Here is a 14,909-nt window from a genome sequence, read left to right as displayed (position 1 = left end):
TGGATGCTGAAAATCCATGTCTTCTCTTCTCTATCTGCTAAAGACTTATGAGTCATTCAGTGCATTAAAGTAAATTTTTCTCCAAAGAGGCCAGATGATAAATCTTTTTGACTTTTTTTTAATCCTCACCTGAGGATATTTTTACATTAATCTTCAGATAGAGCTGGAGGGAGAGAGGGAGGAAGAGAGGGAGAGAAACATCAATGTGAGAGAGACACATCTATTGGTTGCCACCCGCACAACCCCAACTGGGGCTGGGATGAACCACAACTGAGGTACATGCCCTTGGCTGGATTCGAACCCGGGACTCTCTGGGCCCCAGGCGACGATCTTACCGCTGAGCCATACTGGCTAGGGAGGAAGTCTTTTTAAGTAAAGAAAGTATTATAAAGCCTTGCCCTGGCCAGTGTGGCTCAGGTGGTTTGGTTTGATTCCTGGTCAGGGCACAGGTTACAGATTCAGTCCCCAGTAGGGGGCATGCAGGAGGCAGCTGATTGATGTTTCTCACATTGATGTTTCTCTCTCCCCCTCACCTTTCTCTCTCTCTAAAATCAGTAAAAACAAAAAATATAAAGCCCAAAAAACAGATTTGATGACCTAAATATTATAAATTGCATTAGTAAAATCCATAAGTAAAATGAAGAGACAGATGACTCTTCGGGGGGAAAGTCAACAAACATGACACATGGTTATTATGTAAAGAGCTGTTGCAAATCAGTAAGAAAAACTAGTAGAAAGAAAAGGACATACAGATCATTCACAGAAAAAATAGAACTCTCCAATGACCACGAAAAATTTTTCAACTTTAGTAATCAAAGAAGTATAAATGAAGTGATGGTAAAGTACTATTTATTTCTTCTGTGAAATTGGCCAAAAAAAACCTAAAATGTTGAGAAATGTTACAGCATAGACTGGTGTTCCCCTATTATTAGAAATACAAATTGGTACCTTCTTTTCGGAAAGGTTATGAAAATGACCTATAATGCTTTAATTCTGCTTTTTGAAAGTGTGTTATGAGACATGGGGAGGGGAAAATCTTATGGGTAGTAATGTTTATGTTATTACCATTATGTAAAACAGCAAAGTATCAGTACCTGAATGTCTTTATAAAAAAGGGAAGGTTATTTGTCTAGTGGAATATTTTAATTTCAGCAGGTATTAAAATCACGTTTTAAGAAAAGATTTAATGTGATGGACTGCACGTAAGCTAACATTAAGTGATACTTTCTGAACACAAACTAGAAATTTGTTTAAAAAGTACTGTTTGTACCTGGAAAACAGCCTTGTGGTTGCAGCTCTTTTCTTTCACACCCGATAAAGAGGTCAGTGTGCTGAGCCTGACCTCTGATCGGCTTGCCCCAGGTCTCTGTGCCCTTGGGCGAGACAGCTGCCTGGCTAGTCTGTGTTTACTGCCTCTTCTTTTTTTCTTGATGTGCTAGTAGCCTGTGGCTCAAGTAACAAAAGACCACTAGGTGGTTTATTCTGGCCTATTTCTGGAAACGCAAAGTCAAAATTTAGGTGTCCCAGGGCATACTCCCTCTGAAATTTCTGTGGGAGGGTCCTGCCTGCCTCTTCCAGCTTCTGGTGGCTGCCAGCAATCCTTGGGGTCTCTTAGCTTATGGCGGCATCACTCCAGCCTCTGCCTCAATCTTTACATGGTGTCCTTTCCTTTGTGTCTGTGTTTGTTTCCTTTTCTTCTAAGGATACTAGTCATTGGATTTAGGGTCCCCCCTCCTCCATCCTGACCTCCTCTGAACTTGACTTTATCTGCAAGCACCCTCTTTCCAAAGAAGGTCACATTCACAGGTTCCATGGGTTGATGCCCTCTCTCTTTGGGGCACACAATCCAACCTACAGCATGTGGCCATGGCTCTCCCCACAGGGCACTGGCTCTCAACTGCAGTGCACCCATCAACGACCGCAAAGGGGCTGAGGCCAAGGACTGGCGCTCAGGGAAGCCGGTCCGGGTGGTGCGCAACGTCAAGGGCCGCAAGCATAGCAAATATGCCCCCACTGAGGGCAACCGGTACGATGGCATCTACAAGGTGAGAGGTTCTCCCTGCACCCACTGGGGCCACCTCCAGTCCCAGATGACACTGACATTGGTTTTCACTTCTGCAGGTTGTGAGGTACTGGCCCGAGAAGGGGAAATCCGGCTTCTTGGTGTGGCGCTATCTTCTGCGGAGGGACGACAATGAACCCGGCCCCTGGACAAAGGAAGGGAAGGACCGGATCAAGAAACTGGGGCTAACCATGCAGGTGCGTCCAGACCATGTTCACCAGGCCCAGCAGTCCTGCTTTGAGCCTCATCTTCCTGGTTGGTCATAGCAGCAGCCACCCCAAGGAGGACTGGACCATGAGTGCTCAGCCAGCCAGAACCTGCCTTCTTGACCTGGAAGCTCTGGGTTTCTCTTTCATCCTAAGTGATGTCCAGGGGCCTAGCTGGCCACACCTTGCTGCTGTCTGCTCCATTTCAGTTCTGTAGCCAGTGGATATTAGATGGGCAGATCATGTTTGGGCCTTTGTGTTCATCGTTTTAGAGTTGATACAGACTTCTTGTAGCTGTGTTAGTAAATGGGTTTTTCTGAAATCAATTTGTATGCCCCTCCCTCCAAAACAGCAGAAACCAGCAAAACTGGTGGAATGTAGAGAAGTTAGTGTAAAGATGATGAGGATTGATCCCTCCCAACCAACGCTTCCTGTTTACAGAAATGGAATCTTCCATCCTCGAGAATTCACCCTGTGCTGGAATAGGGCTTTTGGCACTATAATTATGGTGTTTTCTGTTTATTATGGTGAGGTGCTTTAACAGCTGATAATTGTTTTGGGACTATTTAAGGAATCTTAATTGTCATTGAGAGTTTGATAGCACCTGCCCCCTGGGAGGGAGGTCACAAGGAGTTGTCTTTTTTTTTTAACATTTAACTTTATCATTATCATTTAAAGCTTGATTTTGTAAAATACAAAGACATTAAGAGTTCTATATAATACCAGAATTTAAAAAGTAGAAATAGGGACAGCTTTGTAAGTGTAAATTATATACATTAAAATCAAATCATTGGAGATCTTTTTTTTATCCTCACCCGAGGACATTTTTCCATTTTTTGTTCAGGTAGAGTGGGAGGGAGAGAGAGGAACAGAAGAGAGAGAGAGAAACATTGACGTGAAACGGACACATCGAGTGGCTGCCACCCGCACGACCAACCAGGGCTGGGGACAAACTGCAACCAAAGTATGTGCCCTTAGCAGGAACTGAACCCGGGTCTCTCTGGACCGCAGGCCATTGCTCTAATCGCTGATCCAAACCAGCCAGGGAAGAAGATCTTTTTCAACATGGAAACTATACAAATGAAATAAATTGCAAAAGAACCTTCCTGGAATATTGTGGTTGTGGATTATCAGTTACTTTAGGACTAAACAAAGATTCTGAATGTTCAGACTTCTTTTACTGTTTCACATTGACCTACACTCTGAGTCAAGCTACTTGACCAAGAGGTCTGGATTAGGAAGGCATTTAGTTTCTTTATAGCAAAAGTTTTCCATCTCCTGTTACCACCCTCAAAGGGATTGACTGTACTTTTGTAACCTGCTGGTTCCCTCTGAACAGTGTGCAAACCTGACATCAACCCTACGGAAAGCCAAACAGGTACCAAAAACTGGAACACCGTGCACAGCTCAGTAAAGTATACTGTAAAGTTCTCCATCTAAAAACTACTTAGTGAGACAGGACATGCACACGGCTGACATGGTTTCAGGAAACACAGAATCCACGACTGCGCTCGGCCCCTCAGTCATGGACAGGGATCTTGTAGGCCACCATGCTGTTCACTTTGTGGATGGTAGTGGTGAAGGAACGCAGACGGACTTGCTCCGAATTGGTAATGAACTGGGGTCCTGACTCTTCCCACTTTTCAGGTACAACCAAATCTTTGTGTAGATCAGCAGATCAAATGAATAGGAAACTTCCAGCAGGGGCAGAAAGGTCACGGTAGCTGTGATCTGTCTGATCACTGAGTGGATTTCATCTTGGATAGCTTTCTGAGACTTTTCTCTGGGTGTACTGTCATCTTTGGCAATCTTGTCACATTTGATGTCAAACTGCCATTTCTTGAGGACCTCCCCATTTTCAGTGTTCGTGATGACCACCACCAGTTTCTGCACCGAACACTTGTACAGCTAATCTTTTCCACCACATTGTTTAGGTATTTCTTGAGGTCAGGATCCATGGTTACAAGCAGGGTGAGTCCATATTTCTGCACTCGAGTAAAGGTTTCGGCCGGATAAATGCCACGCTGATATAAAATGCTATTGATGCCAAATGAGAAGAACTTGGCCATGATGTCAGCGCTCCCACACAGGGTGATGCCCTGCTCCCAGGCCAACTGCCGCGCCATGGCTAGGCCCACCGCACACGGAGACTGCACATGGCCAGCTGGGGCTCGCAGCAGCTCCTGCCACTCGTTTCAAAAGTAACGACACACCCAGGAGTTGTCTTTTGAACATACTGTGTGCAACCGGCAATTTCAGAAGCTGGGGAACTGCGGAGAATAGCTGTGGGACAGGAACATCAGTGTCTACTGGGAGTAGGGTTTTTATTTATGATTTCAGTTTCATTGCAAGTTAGTGTTTCTTTTAAAGAAGGTTGGAGATTGCATTTTTTTCATTTTTGTTTTTTGTTAATCGTCACCTGAGGATATATTTTATTGATTTTTAGAGAGAGTGGATGGGAAGGGAGGAAAGGGGGGAGAGAGAGACACACACATGTACACACATAAATCTGTTGCCTCCTGCACACACCCCAACAGGGGTGGGGGAATCAAACCTGCAGCCCAGGTGCATGCTCTTGACTGTGAATTGAATCCATGACCCTTGGGTGCATGGGCTAACGCTCCAACCACTGAGCCACACCAGCCCAGGCAGTTGGAGATTTCTTGATGAAATCTTTCAGAATTGGACATGACTATAGATGCCTTAGACACAGGGTTATAACGAAGTCATGCTTGTTCAGACCTGGAGCCCAAGAGCCATCAAGATGAGGTTGGATGGCAGCTAAGGCCCTGAGGCAGTTGTCTGCAAATAGAGTTTTCTTGGGGCACAATCACACCTGTTCATTCACAAAGGGGCTCTGTCTGCTGTTGGGCCACAAAGCTGGAAATACATTTACCACCTAATCCCGTATAGGAAAGTTTGCCTGCCCCTTAAAGGAAATAATAAAGATAGTAAGATTATCATATTGCCTGGATCTGATGCTAAGCATTTTACTGCACTATCTCATTTGATGCGTCACTCACCCTGCCCAGGGCAGGTTAGCTCTGAATTCCTGGTAAGTATGGTAATGAGGTTACTGCCCTAGGCTCTGGAGTTAAGTGAGTGGAAGCTGAGATCTGAAGCTGTCAGTTAGGAGTTAAGGCTTGGGGACTGAGGAGGGAGTGACAAGGTGAAGGGAGATGGCAGGAAGTTTGGGGCCAGGGTGGTAGATGTCAGGGTGAGGCAGTTCCTGGTTCCTGAACCCCTGTAGGGAGTCTGGGTCGCTCAGGAGGCCCACTGCTCCAGCCTGTGATTTTGCTCTCTCGTAGTACCCAGAAGGCTACCTTGAGGCCCTGGCCAAGAAGGAGAAGGAGAAAGAGAACAGAAAGAGGACGGCTGAAGAAGTGGAAGAGGAAGAGGAAGAGGAGGAGGAAGAGGAGGGTTTCACGTCCCCTAGGAAGGGCAAACGGAAGAGCAAGTCGGAAGGTGGGTGTCTCTCCATGGGCAGCCTGTCCATGTGCCCTTGGGTTCACCTGCCCTCACCACTCTGCTCTATCTTAGGAGGTGGCAGGACTGGTGCCTGGTCCCCAGGAAGGACACCCAAGAAAACCAAGGTGGAACCCTACAGCCTCACAGCCCAGCAGAAAGGCCTTATCAAGGAGGACCAGAGCAACAACAAGCTGTGGACCGAGATCCTCAAGTCGCTCAAGGATGGGCCGGTGAGCACCCAGTATGGCCTGGGCAGCCTCCCCCCATCCTCACTATTTCTTTTTATTATAACAAAATAGAGATAACATAAAATGCACCATCTTAATCATTTTTCAACGTACAGCTCAGTGGCATTAAAGACATTCATATCATCATGCATTTATCCCCATCATCCCCAGAACTTTCTCATCTTCCCAAACTGAAACTGTCCCCATTATACACTACCTCCCCATTGTCCTCCCCAAGCTGCTGGATCTGACTCCTGTCTCTGGATCTGACTCCTTTTTGGACCTCCTATAAGTGGAATTGCACAGTATTTGTTCTTTTATGCCTGGTTTATTTCACTGAACATAACGTCCTCAGGGTTCATCCATGTTGTAGCAGGTTTCAGAATGTTTTTTTTTTTTTTTTAATCCTCACTGGAGGATATTTCTTCCATTGATTTTTTTCAGATAGAGTGGGAGGGAGGGAGGGAGGGAGGGAGAGAGAGAAACATTGATGTGAGAAAGACACATCTACTGGTCGCCTCCTGCATGACCCCAACTGGGACTGGGGATCAAACCTGCAACTCCTTGGTCTGCGGGCCGACGCTCTAACTGCTGAGCCAAACCAGCCAGGGCAGAATGTGTTTTTTTTTTTAAGGCTGAATAATGTTTCATTGTCTGGAAGGACCACATTCTGTGTATCCATCATCTGTCAGCTGACAGTTGGGTTGTTTCTATGTTTTGAACATCGTGAATCATTCTGCTGTGAACATGGGTGTGCAACCATCTCTTCTAGTCTCTGTTTCAATTCTCTTGGATATATATAGATGTTTCTTAATTTACAATGGGGTTTTGTCCCAATAAATCCATCATAAATCACAGGGATCGGATGTATTTAACCTACCGAACACCACAGTTTAACCCACCCCACTGTGAACATGCTCAGAACACGTACATTCGCCTCCAGTGGTACAGACTCCTCTCGCTGCTGCTGCCCAGCACCGTGGCTAAGTGTCAAACTGCGTATCCCTAGCCCAGGACAAGATGAAAACTCAGAATTTGAAGTACAGTTTCTACTGAATGGGTGTTGCTTTTACAACATTGCAAAGTTGAAAAATTGTTAAGTCGGTGGCTGTCTGTACCCAGAAGTGGGATTGGTGGGTCATAGGTAGTTGTACTTTTTAAATTTTTTGAGGAAACTCCACACTGCTTTGCGTAGTGGCTGCACCAGTCTGCATTCTCAGCAATAGTGCACGAGGGTTCCTTTTTCTCCACGTCCTTGCCAGCATTTGTTGTTTGTTGATTTGTTGATGATAGCCATTCTGACAGGTTTGAGGTGCTATTTCATGGTGGTTAATTTGCATTTCTCTGATGATTAGTGGTGTTGAACATCTTTTCATATGTTTATTAGCCATCTGTATGTCCTCTTTGGAGAAACATTTGTTTAGGTCCTCTGTCCATTTTTAAACCAGATTGTTTGTCTTTTGGTGCTAAGTTGTCTGAGTTCTTTATATAGTTTTGAGTATTAACCCCTTATTGTATGTATCATTGGTGAACATCTTCTCACATTCAGTAGATTGTCTTTTTGTTTTGTTGATGGTTTCTTTTACTGTGCAAAAACTTTTTTTAGTTTAATATAGTCCCATCTCAGGGTCCTCAATTTAATTTTACCTGCAGAGTTTCTTTTGCTATGGAAGGGAAATAGGTATTGATCCTGGGATTCGGATGTGGCATTTTGAGGGCCATGATTTAGCTGGGCACATGTCCTTCAGGTCACCTTCTCTACAGTGTGTTCTCTGAGCGCCTGCATTTTGGGTTGTCCCCTCCCAGGCTCCATGCTGTACTTTCCAACACTCTTGTGACATTTCTGTCTTTCCCTGTTTTGTTGTTGCCCCTGACTCCCATGGGGCTCCAACCTCCATGAGGGCATAGGGTTCTTCTGTTTACTCCACTGCTGGACGGCATCTGGGCAGCACACAGAAGGTGCTCAGCACCATTTACTGAGTGATCCAGATTCACACCCTCAGGTAGAGCCCACTCTTGACCTCGACGCTGGGTGTCCCACTCAGCACCATCAAGGCTGTGACCCTGGCCAGCTATGCCCATCACCAGGTCCTGGGCAAGGCCTGCACTGGTCTGTACCTCCGCTTTCTCATCTTAATGGGGATCACAACCATGCCTGTCTCCTGGGGTGGGGTAGGAAGATTAAATTACGGGACCCGTGGTGAGGCCCTAGCAGGGAGCCCCATTTTCTGAAGATTTCATCAACATGGTTGTTCCTCTGGTACAAGGCTCTGCTGGTCTCATACCTCCTCTTTTCTGGTTTCAGAAATTCCTGAGTAAAGTGGAAGAAACGTTCCAGTGTATTTGCTGCCAGGAGCTGGTATTCCGTCCGATCACAACCGTGTGCCAACACAATGTGTGCAAGGTGAGAGGAGTGGGCACGGGAGCTGGGCTGCCACACACCCAGTACATAGTATGGGCTTGTTGGCTTGGCTTCTTCATACTCCTGGCTCCTGGCTTTTGTAGGGCCTCAGTGTCTGTTTTCCAAGTAGCCTTGGTTATAGTTGCCTCCCTGCCTTCATCAAGGGATCCCATCACCCCACTTCCCTGCTTCCCACCCTCCTGTGCCTTTCTGGTGCTGTGGAATCAAATGCCAATGCTTTGCCCTGGCCACCGGACTCACCTTGGCTGCCTGGCACTCCAGTGTCACCTTGCCTCGTGACTCCAGCCATACTAGCCCTCTGCTGTGCATTGGCTGGTTCTCTCCTCCCTCTGGAACACTCTCCTCCAACCTCTCATATGCCTGGGAGTCCAGGGTGGGGGAGGACAGGTGGCAGTCCTGGCCCGAGCTCTGGGCATAGTAAATGACTATAAAGCAGTTGGTAAAGGAATAAGGTGCTTGTCTCCTATAGGAGCAGGCTTCCTGGAGGAGGGGGCCTTAGCCTATCACCTAAAGAGGGCCTCTGGGAGAAGCATTCTAGGCAGGCAGGAAGAATGGCACGTGCAGAAGTCTGGACAGGTAGTCTTGTCTGGGTAGGTAGTCATGTCTGAACAGTTGGGGCCTGTAGGGGATGTGGGACTGGGAGGTAGGTCGTAGGCTCTGCTTAATGGTCATTCTCAGGAGAGAAACAAAATGATTGAAAAAGAGATGGGGAGCTGGTGCCCTGGCCAGTTTGGGTCAGTGGTTGGAGCATCAGCCTGCGGACCAATGAGTTGTTGGTTTGATTCCGGCCAAGGGCATGTACCTTGGTTGCAGTTCATCCCCGGCCCTGGTCAGGGTTGTGTGGGAGGCAGCCAGTTGATGTGTGTCTCTTACATTGATGCTTCTCTCTCTCCCTCCCTTCCACTCTATCTGAAGATAAATGGAAAAATATCTTTAGGTGAGGATGAAAAAAAAAAGAGAGATGGGAGCTGAAATTAGACTAAACTACAGTCTCCCCTGTGGCATTGCAGGTATTAGGGCTGGAATATTCTCTGTGGGGGGGCCAGTTCTGGGCACTGGAGTGTTGAACTGTCTATCTGATCCCCACCCACTTGATTCCAAGAGCTCCCCAAGTCATGACAACCACAGATGTCCCCAGACATGGCCCAGTGTCCCTTGGGGGCAGAATCGTCCAGTTGGGAAGCATTGGCCTGTATAAATGGTTTGTTGTCAGTATTTCCTAGCCAAAGTCTGTCAGTAGGAACTTATGGGCAGTGCAGGCAGATGGCATTAGAAGAGATTGTCCCACTTCCTTGTCAATGTTGGTCTCTGAGCTGCTGGTGATTTTGTTCTCCACCCTGGCCCCTTGCCTTGGGCCTGTCTCAGTCCCTCAGCTGTCACACTAGGGAAGAGGCTCAGAGAACATGAAGCTCTTTGGTTGTTTGGCCATCAGGGTCAGGCCTTTACTTTTCTGCTCTCAGGCTGTGTTGCCATGTCATGTGGGCTGATGGTGTTCTTTCAGCTCTGTGACCTGTGAAGAGGCTCAGGATTGGTGGACAATGGTGAGATGAAGGCTTTGGAGTCAGCAGCCAGGGTTTGATCCTCCCCCCAGCTCTGTGCCTCTCATCCTTGGAAGGCCACCTAACTCTCCGAGCTTCAGTTATCCCTTAATGAAAAAGCATAGTAGCACCTTGTTGGCCTGCTCCTGGCTCTAGGTGACACGTGCTAAAGTGCTCTGGGCAAGCACGTAGAGGAGGCACGAGATGTGGGGAAGCTTGCAAAGGTCACACCTGGCTAGCACTGCAGACATTGACTGGATTGATGAGGTTTCGGGGACCAAGTGTCTCGGGTCAGTCATATGTGTCATTAAGTTCCAAGCTTGTGGAGGAAGAGGGTACCGACATTTATGTGGCTGCCCAAACTGTCCATGCAACTGTAGTTACATCTCCCAGAACATCAGCATGTGAAGAGTTACGGGAAAATGACCCTTTACCCTGATGTCCCAGCACCTGATTTATTTTATTTTTTTTAGTATTTTATCCTCATTGGAAGACATTTTTGCCTTTATCTTCAGATAGAGTGGGAGGGAAAGAGGGAGGGAGAGAGAGACATCGACGTGAGAGAGACACATCGAGTGTTCGCCACCCACACACCCCGACTGGGGCCAGGGACAAACTGCAACTGAGGTTCGTGCCCTTAGTGGGAACCAAACCCAGGCCTCTATGGTCCGAGGGCCAACGCTCTAACCACTGAGAAAACTGGCCAGGGCTAATTTATTTTATTTTGTTAAATTACTTTATTGTAGTAAAATATATATAACATAAAATTTAGCATTCTAATTTTTCTTTTTTATGGTTAATCCTCACCCAAGGATATTTTTTTCATTGATTTCTAGAGAATGGAAGAGAGGGAGGGAGAGAGAGAGAAACATTAATGTGAGAGAGACACATTGATTGATTGCCTCCTGCACGACCCCATCCAGGGCCGGGGATCGAGCCTCTAACCCAGGTACATGCCCTTGACCAGGAATTGAACCTGAGACCCTTCAGTCCAGGGACTGATGCTCTAACTACTGAGGCCAGGGTATATTTGTCCTTTCATGTCTGGCTTCTCTCACTAAGCATAATGTCCTCAAGGTTTATTCACATTGTTGCATGTGTGTCAGAATTTCCTTCTTAAGACCAAATACTATTATTCTGTTGTCTGGGTTGACCACACCCTCTGTATCATTCATCCACTGATGGACACTTGGTTTGTTTCCACCTTTTGTTTTTTATTTTTATTTTTTAATTTTCACCTGAGGATATTTTTCTATTTATCTTCAGATAGAGTGGGAGGAAGAGAAATGGAGAGAGAGAGAAACATTAACGTGAGAGGGACACATCGACTGGTTGCCTCTCGCATGACCCTGACCAGGGCTGGGGATGAACCGCAACCAAGGTACGTGCTCTTGGCTGAAATCAAACCTGTGACTCATTGGTCCGAGGGCCAGTGCTTTACCGCTGAGCCAAACAGGCCAGAGCTGTTTTCACCTTTTGGATGCTATGAATCATGCAGTGATTCAGAACATGATTTTTGAACGTGGACCCGAATCTTAGTTGTATTGAGCAGAAAGAGCTACCTTTGTCTCTGGAATCAAAGCTATAAACTTTATATTGAAAAAAGAATTCAGGAGTTTAAAAAATTAGTAAACAGCCCTGGCCAGTTTGGCTCAGCAGTTAGAGCGTCATCCTGTGGACCAGAGAGTCCTGGGTTCGGTTCCCAGAAGTCCTGGGCACGTACTTCTGTTGCGGTTTGTCCCCAGCCCCGGTTGGGGTTGTGTGGGTGGCGACCACTCGATGTCTCTCTCTCATGTCAATGTTTCTCTCTCTCTGTTCCTCTCTCTCTCTCTCTCCCTCCCTCTCTATCTGAAGATAAATGCAAAAATGTCCTCAGGTAAGGATAAAAAAAATCCTCAGCATGCATTCATGGTTGAATGTGCTATGTCATCAATAGGCTTTCTTTCCTTTATTTATTTATTTATTTATTTATTTATTTATTTAATTTATTTTTTTATCCTCACCTGAGGTCATTTTTGCATTTATCTTCAGATTGAGCAGGAGGGAGAGAGGGGGAAAGAGAGAGAGAAACATCAATGTGAGAGAGACACATACGAGTGGTTGCCACCCACACGACCCCAACTGGGGCTGGGGACAAACTGCAACCGAGGCACGTGCCCTCAGCAGGAACCAAACCCGGGACTTTCTAGTTCGCAGGCCGATGCTCTAACCACTGAGTAAACTGACCAGGGCTTTCCTTTTTTTTTTTTTTTTTAATGTTTTTATTGGTTTTTGAGAGAGAGAAACATTAATGTGAGAGTAATATCAATTGGCTGCCTCCTGCACACCCCCCACTGGGGATCAAGCCCAAAATCCTGGCATGTGCCCTGACCAGGAATCGAATCAACGACCCTTTGGTCCATGGGACAATGTCCAACCATCTGAGCGACACTAGCCAGTTTTCATTGTGATGACATTTACTCCCTTATCCAGTTGCATGATGTCATCCTTTAGGTGTGCACACCTGTACAGGTGCCTGCATACCTGTGTGTTTTGTCTCTGCCCAGGTGGCTGGTATCTTTCCTGTTTCTCTGATTGGGAATTTGGCTCTCTAGGGCCTGTCTGCTTTATAACTCTGTCTCTGCCTGGTTTAGTTTTAATCCAGAAGTCTGGCTTGGTGCCAGAATTTCTTCCTGTTTCCCTTTATTTTCATTGATGCATATTTATTGATTATCTACTACTATGTGTCTTATCCTATGTGTGGTGCTGGGAGTGTCAACCAGACACAGCTCCAAATCACAGAGAGCATCTGGCCTATAGAGATGAACGTGTTAGTAAGCAAGATGATGCCAGAAGGTAGAAGGTGCTGTTTTAAGGCAAACTGGAGAGATGCTAGGACTGGCTTGTGTGGGGCTGCTTTCAGTAGTCCAGGGGTGTCAGGGAAGGGTTCCTCTGAGGAGGTGACTTGAGTCAAGGAGTAAGTAATGAGAGAGCCAGAGGACAGATCTGTTAGGTGGTGTCACCTGTGCCAAGTGCCAAGGCCTGGGGGCCAGGATGAGCCTAGAGTCTTTGAGGGGTCCTGGGAGGGTCAGGCTGGCTGGCAGGTAAGTGGTAGAAAGTGAGACTGAGGATCAGAAGGGGCCTCTGGACCCGATGAGAAGTCATTAATTGTTCTCAACTCTGTCAGAGGGGACAGTGGGTGGCCAGGAGTAGCCCCACTGATGTGGATGGCATGTCTCACCTTTTCACTCTCTCATAGGATTGCCTGGATAGATCCTTCAGAGCTCAGGTGTTCACCTGCCCCGCCTGCCGCTATGATCTGGGCCGGAACTACGCCATGCAGGTGAACCAGCCGCTGCAGGCAGTCCTCAGCCAGCTCTTCCCAGGTTATGGCAATGGACGGTGATCCTCAAGCACTTCTCGCCGGGCGTTTTCTAAAAACGCATCAGAGGCATCCTTGGCCCCTCTTGTTTTTAGTGGGCTTAACTTAAATATGTAGTTTTTCCTCTACTTCCTTTTAAAAAGCCTTGTCTTCCTGGTTTTGTTTTGTTTTTATCTATAAATTTTCAGGAATTTGTATTATGGCTGAAAGAAAGAAAGTTAGACTGCTCAGTGTTTTATCTTGGTTTTTAAAAGAATATAAAGCCTGCAATGTATCAGCAAAAAAAAAAAAAAATTTTTTTTTCCTGAAGATGAAATTAGAAATTCCTTAGCCTGAAGGCGACTTATGTTCCCAATATCAAGTTCTCAGAGATTCTTGCAAGAGGGCATTGACTGCCTAGAACAATCTTTTCCAGGTGTGTGGGGTTGGCCCCCAAAGCTGAAAGCAAGCACACCTTCTGATAGCATTTTATTGCCAACACCCAGCAGGATGGTGCCTGGTGGTGGCCCTGGGTGTGGTGTGGCCCTGCTGTCATCCATCAGGACATTGTTGAAAGGGAAAAAGGAAAAAAATCTCATTCAGCTCAGTTTTAACTCTGGCCTCAAAGCCATCCGCCACCAGTCGGCTTCTGTGGTTAAGACCCGCAAGCAGAGACCTGTATCCCTTGAGCAGAGTTGAGGCCACACAGAAGCTACCTCCACTGGACTCTCCTACGTGGGGCTGAGTGTGCAGCCAAATGCTGTCCGATCTGGAACACCACAGAAGCAGATGCACTAAGCCATGTTCAAGTGCCTTTAGTTCTTTCTTTCTTTCTAAACACAAGGCTCTTTTTTTAGCACTGAATTATTGAAAATGCCAACCAGATTCTCAGATTGGCCAACCAGTTCTTTCCAAAACCGGGTGAGTGTTTGGGGATAGGTTGCGTTTTGTTCTTCCTTTAAATTGAAATTTCAACTCACCAATTGAGTATTACAAGAGGGGATTTGTTTTTTAAATAAATACTTTTTTTAAATGAAATTTTTTGTAGTTACTGTATATGTACCAAGAAATTTATAACTTAGGGTTTTTTTTTTGTATTTTTTGGAATTATTTGTTAATTTTTTTACAAACTTTACCAAAGTTTGCAGCTTATACCTCAATAGAACAGGAATATTTTAAATCACATAAATGCAGACAAACGAACAATATCGTTTGAAAGTTTTTTCCCTCTTTATTATTAGGTGGTTAATGTATTAGGAAAAAATGACAAAATCTTGTGTAGGCATTTTCTAAAAAGTTCAATCAATATTCTTTGTCCAGATTTTAGATTCTCAGAATAAATGTCTTTTACAGATGTTGGTTTTGTCTTTTCCTATTTGCTAATCGCCTTGTGGCCCACTGGGCACTTCTGTTCCCATTATTTTATTTGCTCTTCACAAAAACCCCAGGAGACAGATGAGGCAGGTATTATCATCCCCACTTTGCAAATGAGAAAACAGAGACACAGAAAATCATAGGACAGTGGTTCTAACTGCTGCTCAGGAGGGGTTTGATTTTGACCTTTATAGGAGTCAGCAAACTATAGCCACGGGGTCAAATCTAGCTTTCCAGCTTGAAGTAGAATGGTCACTTCTTACCAAGGTGCT

General features: G+C 45.9%; 1 protein-coding gene and 1 pseudogene across 2 annotated transcripts in view; one reads left to right on the top strand and one right to left on the bottom strand.

The window, feature by feature from the left end:
• UHRF1 (ubiquitin like with PHD and ring finger domains 1) overlaps positions 1 to 14,529 on the top strand; it is a 44,574-nt gene extending 30,045 nt beyond the window's left edge. Inside the window, exons 12-18 of one of the 2 annotated variants that reach the window (XM_036240338.1) lie at positions 1,883 to 2,045; positions 2,122 to 2,259; positions 5,577 to 5,733; positions 5,809 to 5,966; positions 8,269 to 8,367; positions 13,162 to 13,245; positions 14,121 to 14,185. In XM_036240338.1, the coding sequence (XP_036096231.1) occupies positions 1,883 to 2,045; positions 2,122 to 2,259; positions 5,577 to 5,733; positions 5,809 to 5,966; positions 8,269 to 8,367; positions 13,162 to 13,245; positions 14,121 to 14,126 (805 nt within the window). In that variant the 3' untranslated portion in view covers positions 14,127 to 14,185. Of the gene's footprint in view, positions 1 to 1,882; positions 2,046 to 2,121; positions 2,260 to 5,576; positions 5,734 to 5,808; positions 5,967 to 8,268; positions 8,368 to 13,161 lie in introns of both variants that reach the window. The other variant, XM_036240337.1, reaches the window with a different exon arrangement.
• LOC118615414 lies at positions 3,788 to 4,394 on the bottom strand (annotated as a pseudogene).
• Positions 14,530 to 14,909: the final 380 nt, after the last annotated feature.

The sequence above is a fragment of the Molossus molossus genome, unplaced genomic scaffold, assembly GCF_014108415.1.
Source record: "Molossus molossus isolate mMolMol1 unplaced genomic scaffold, mMolMol1.p scaffold_m16_p_4, whole genome shotgun sequence".
Taxonomy (NCBI): domain Eukaryota; kingdom Metazoa; phylum Chordata; class Mammalia; order Chiroptera; family Molossidae; genus Molossus; species Molossus molossus.
This window is presented reverse-complemented; position numbering and strand designations above follow the sequence as displayed.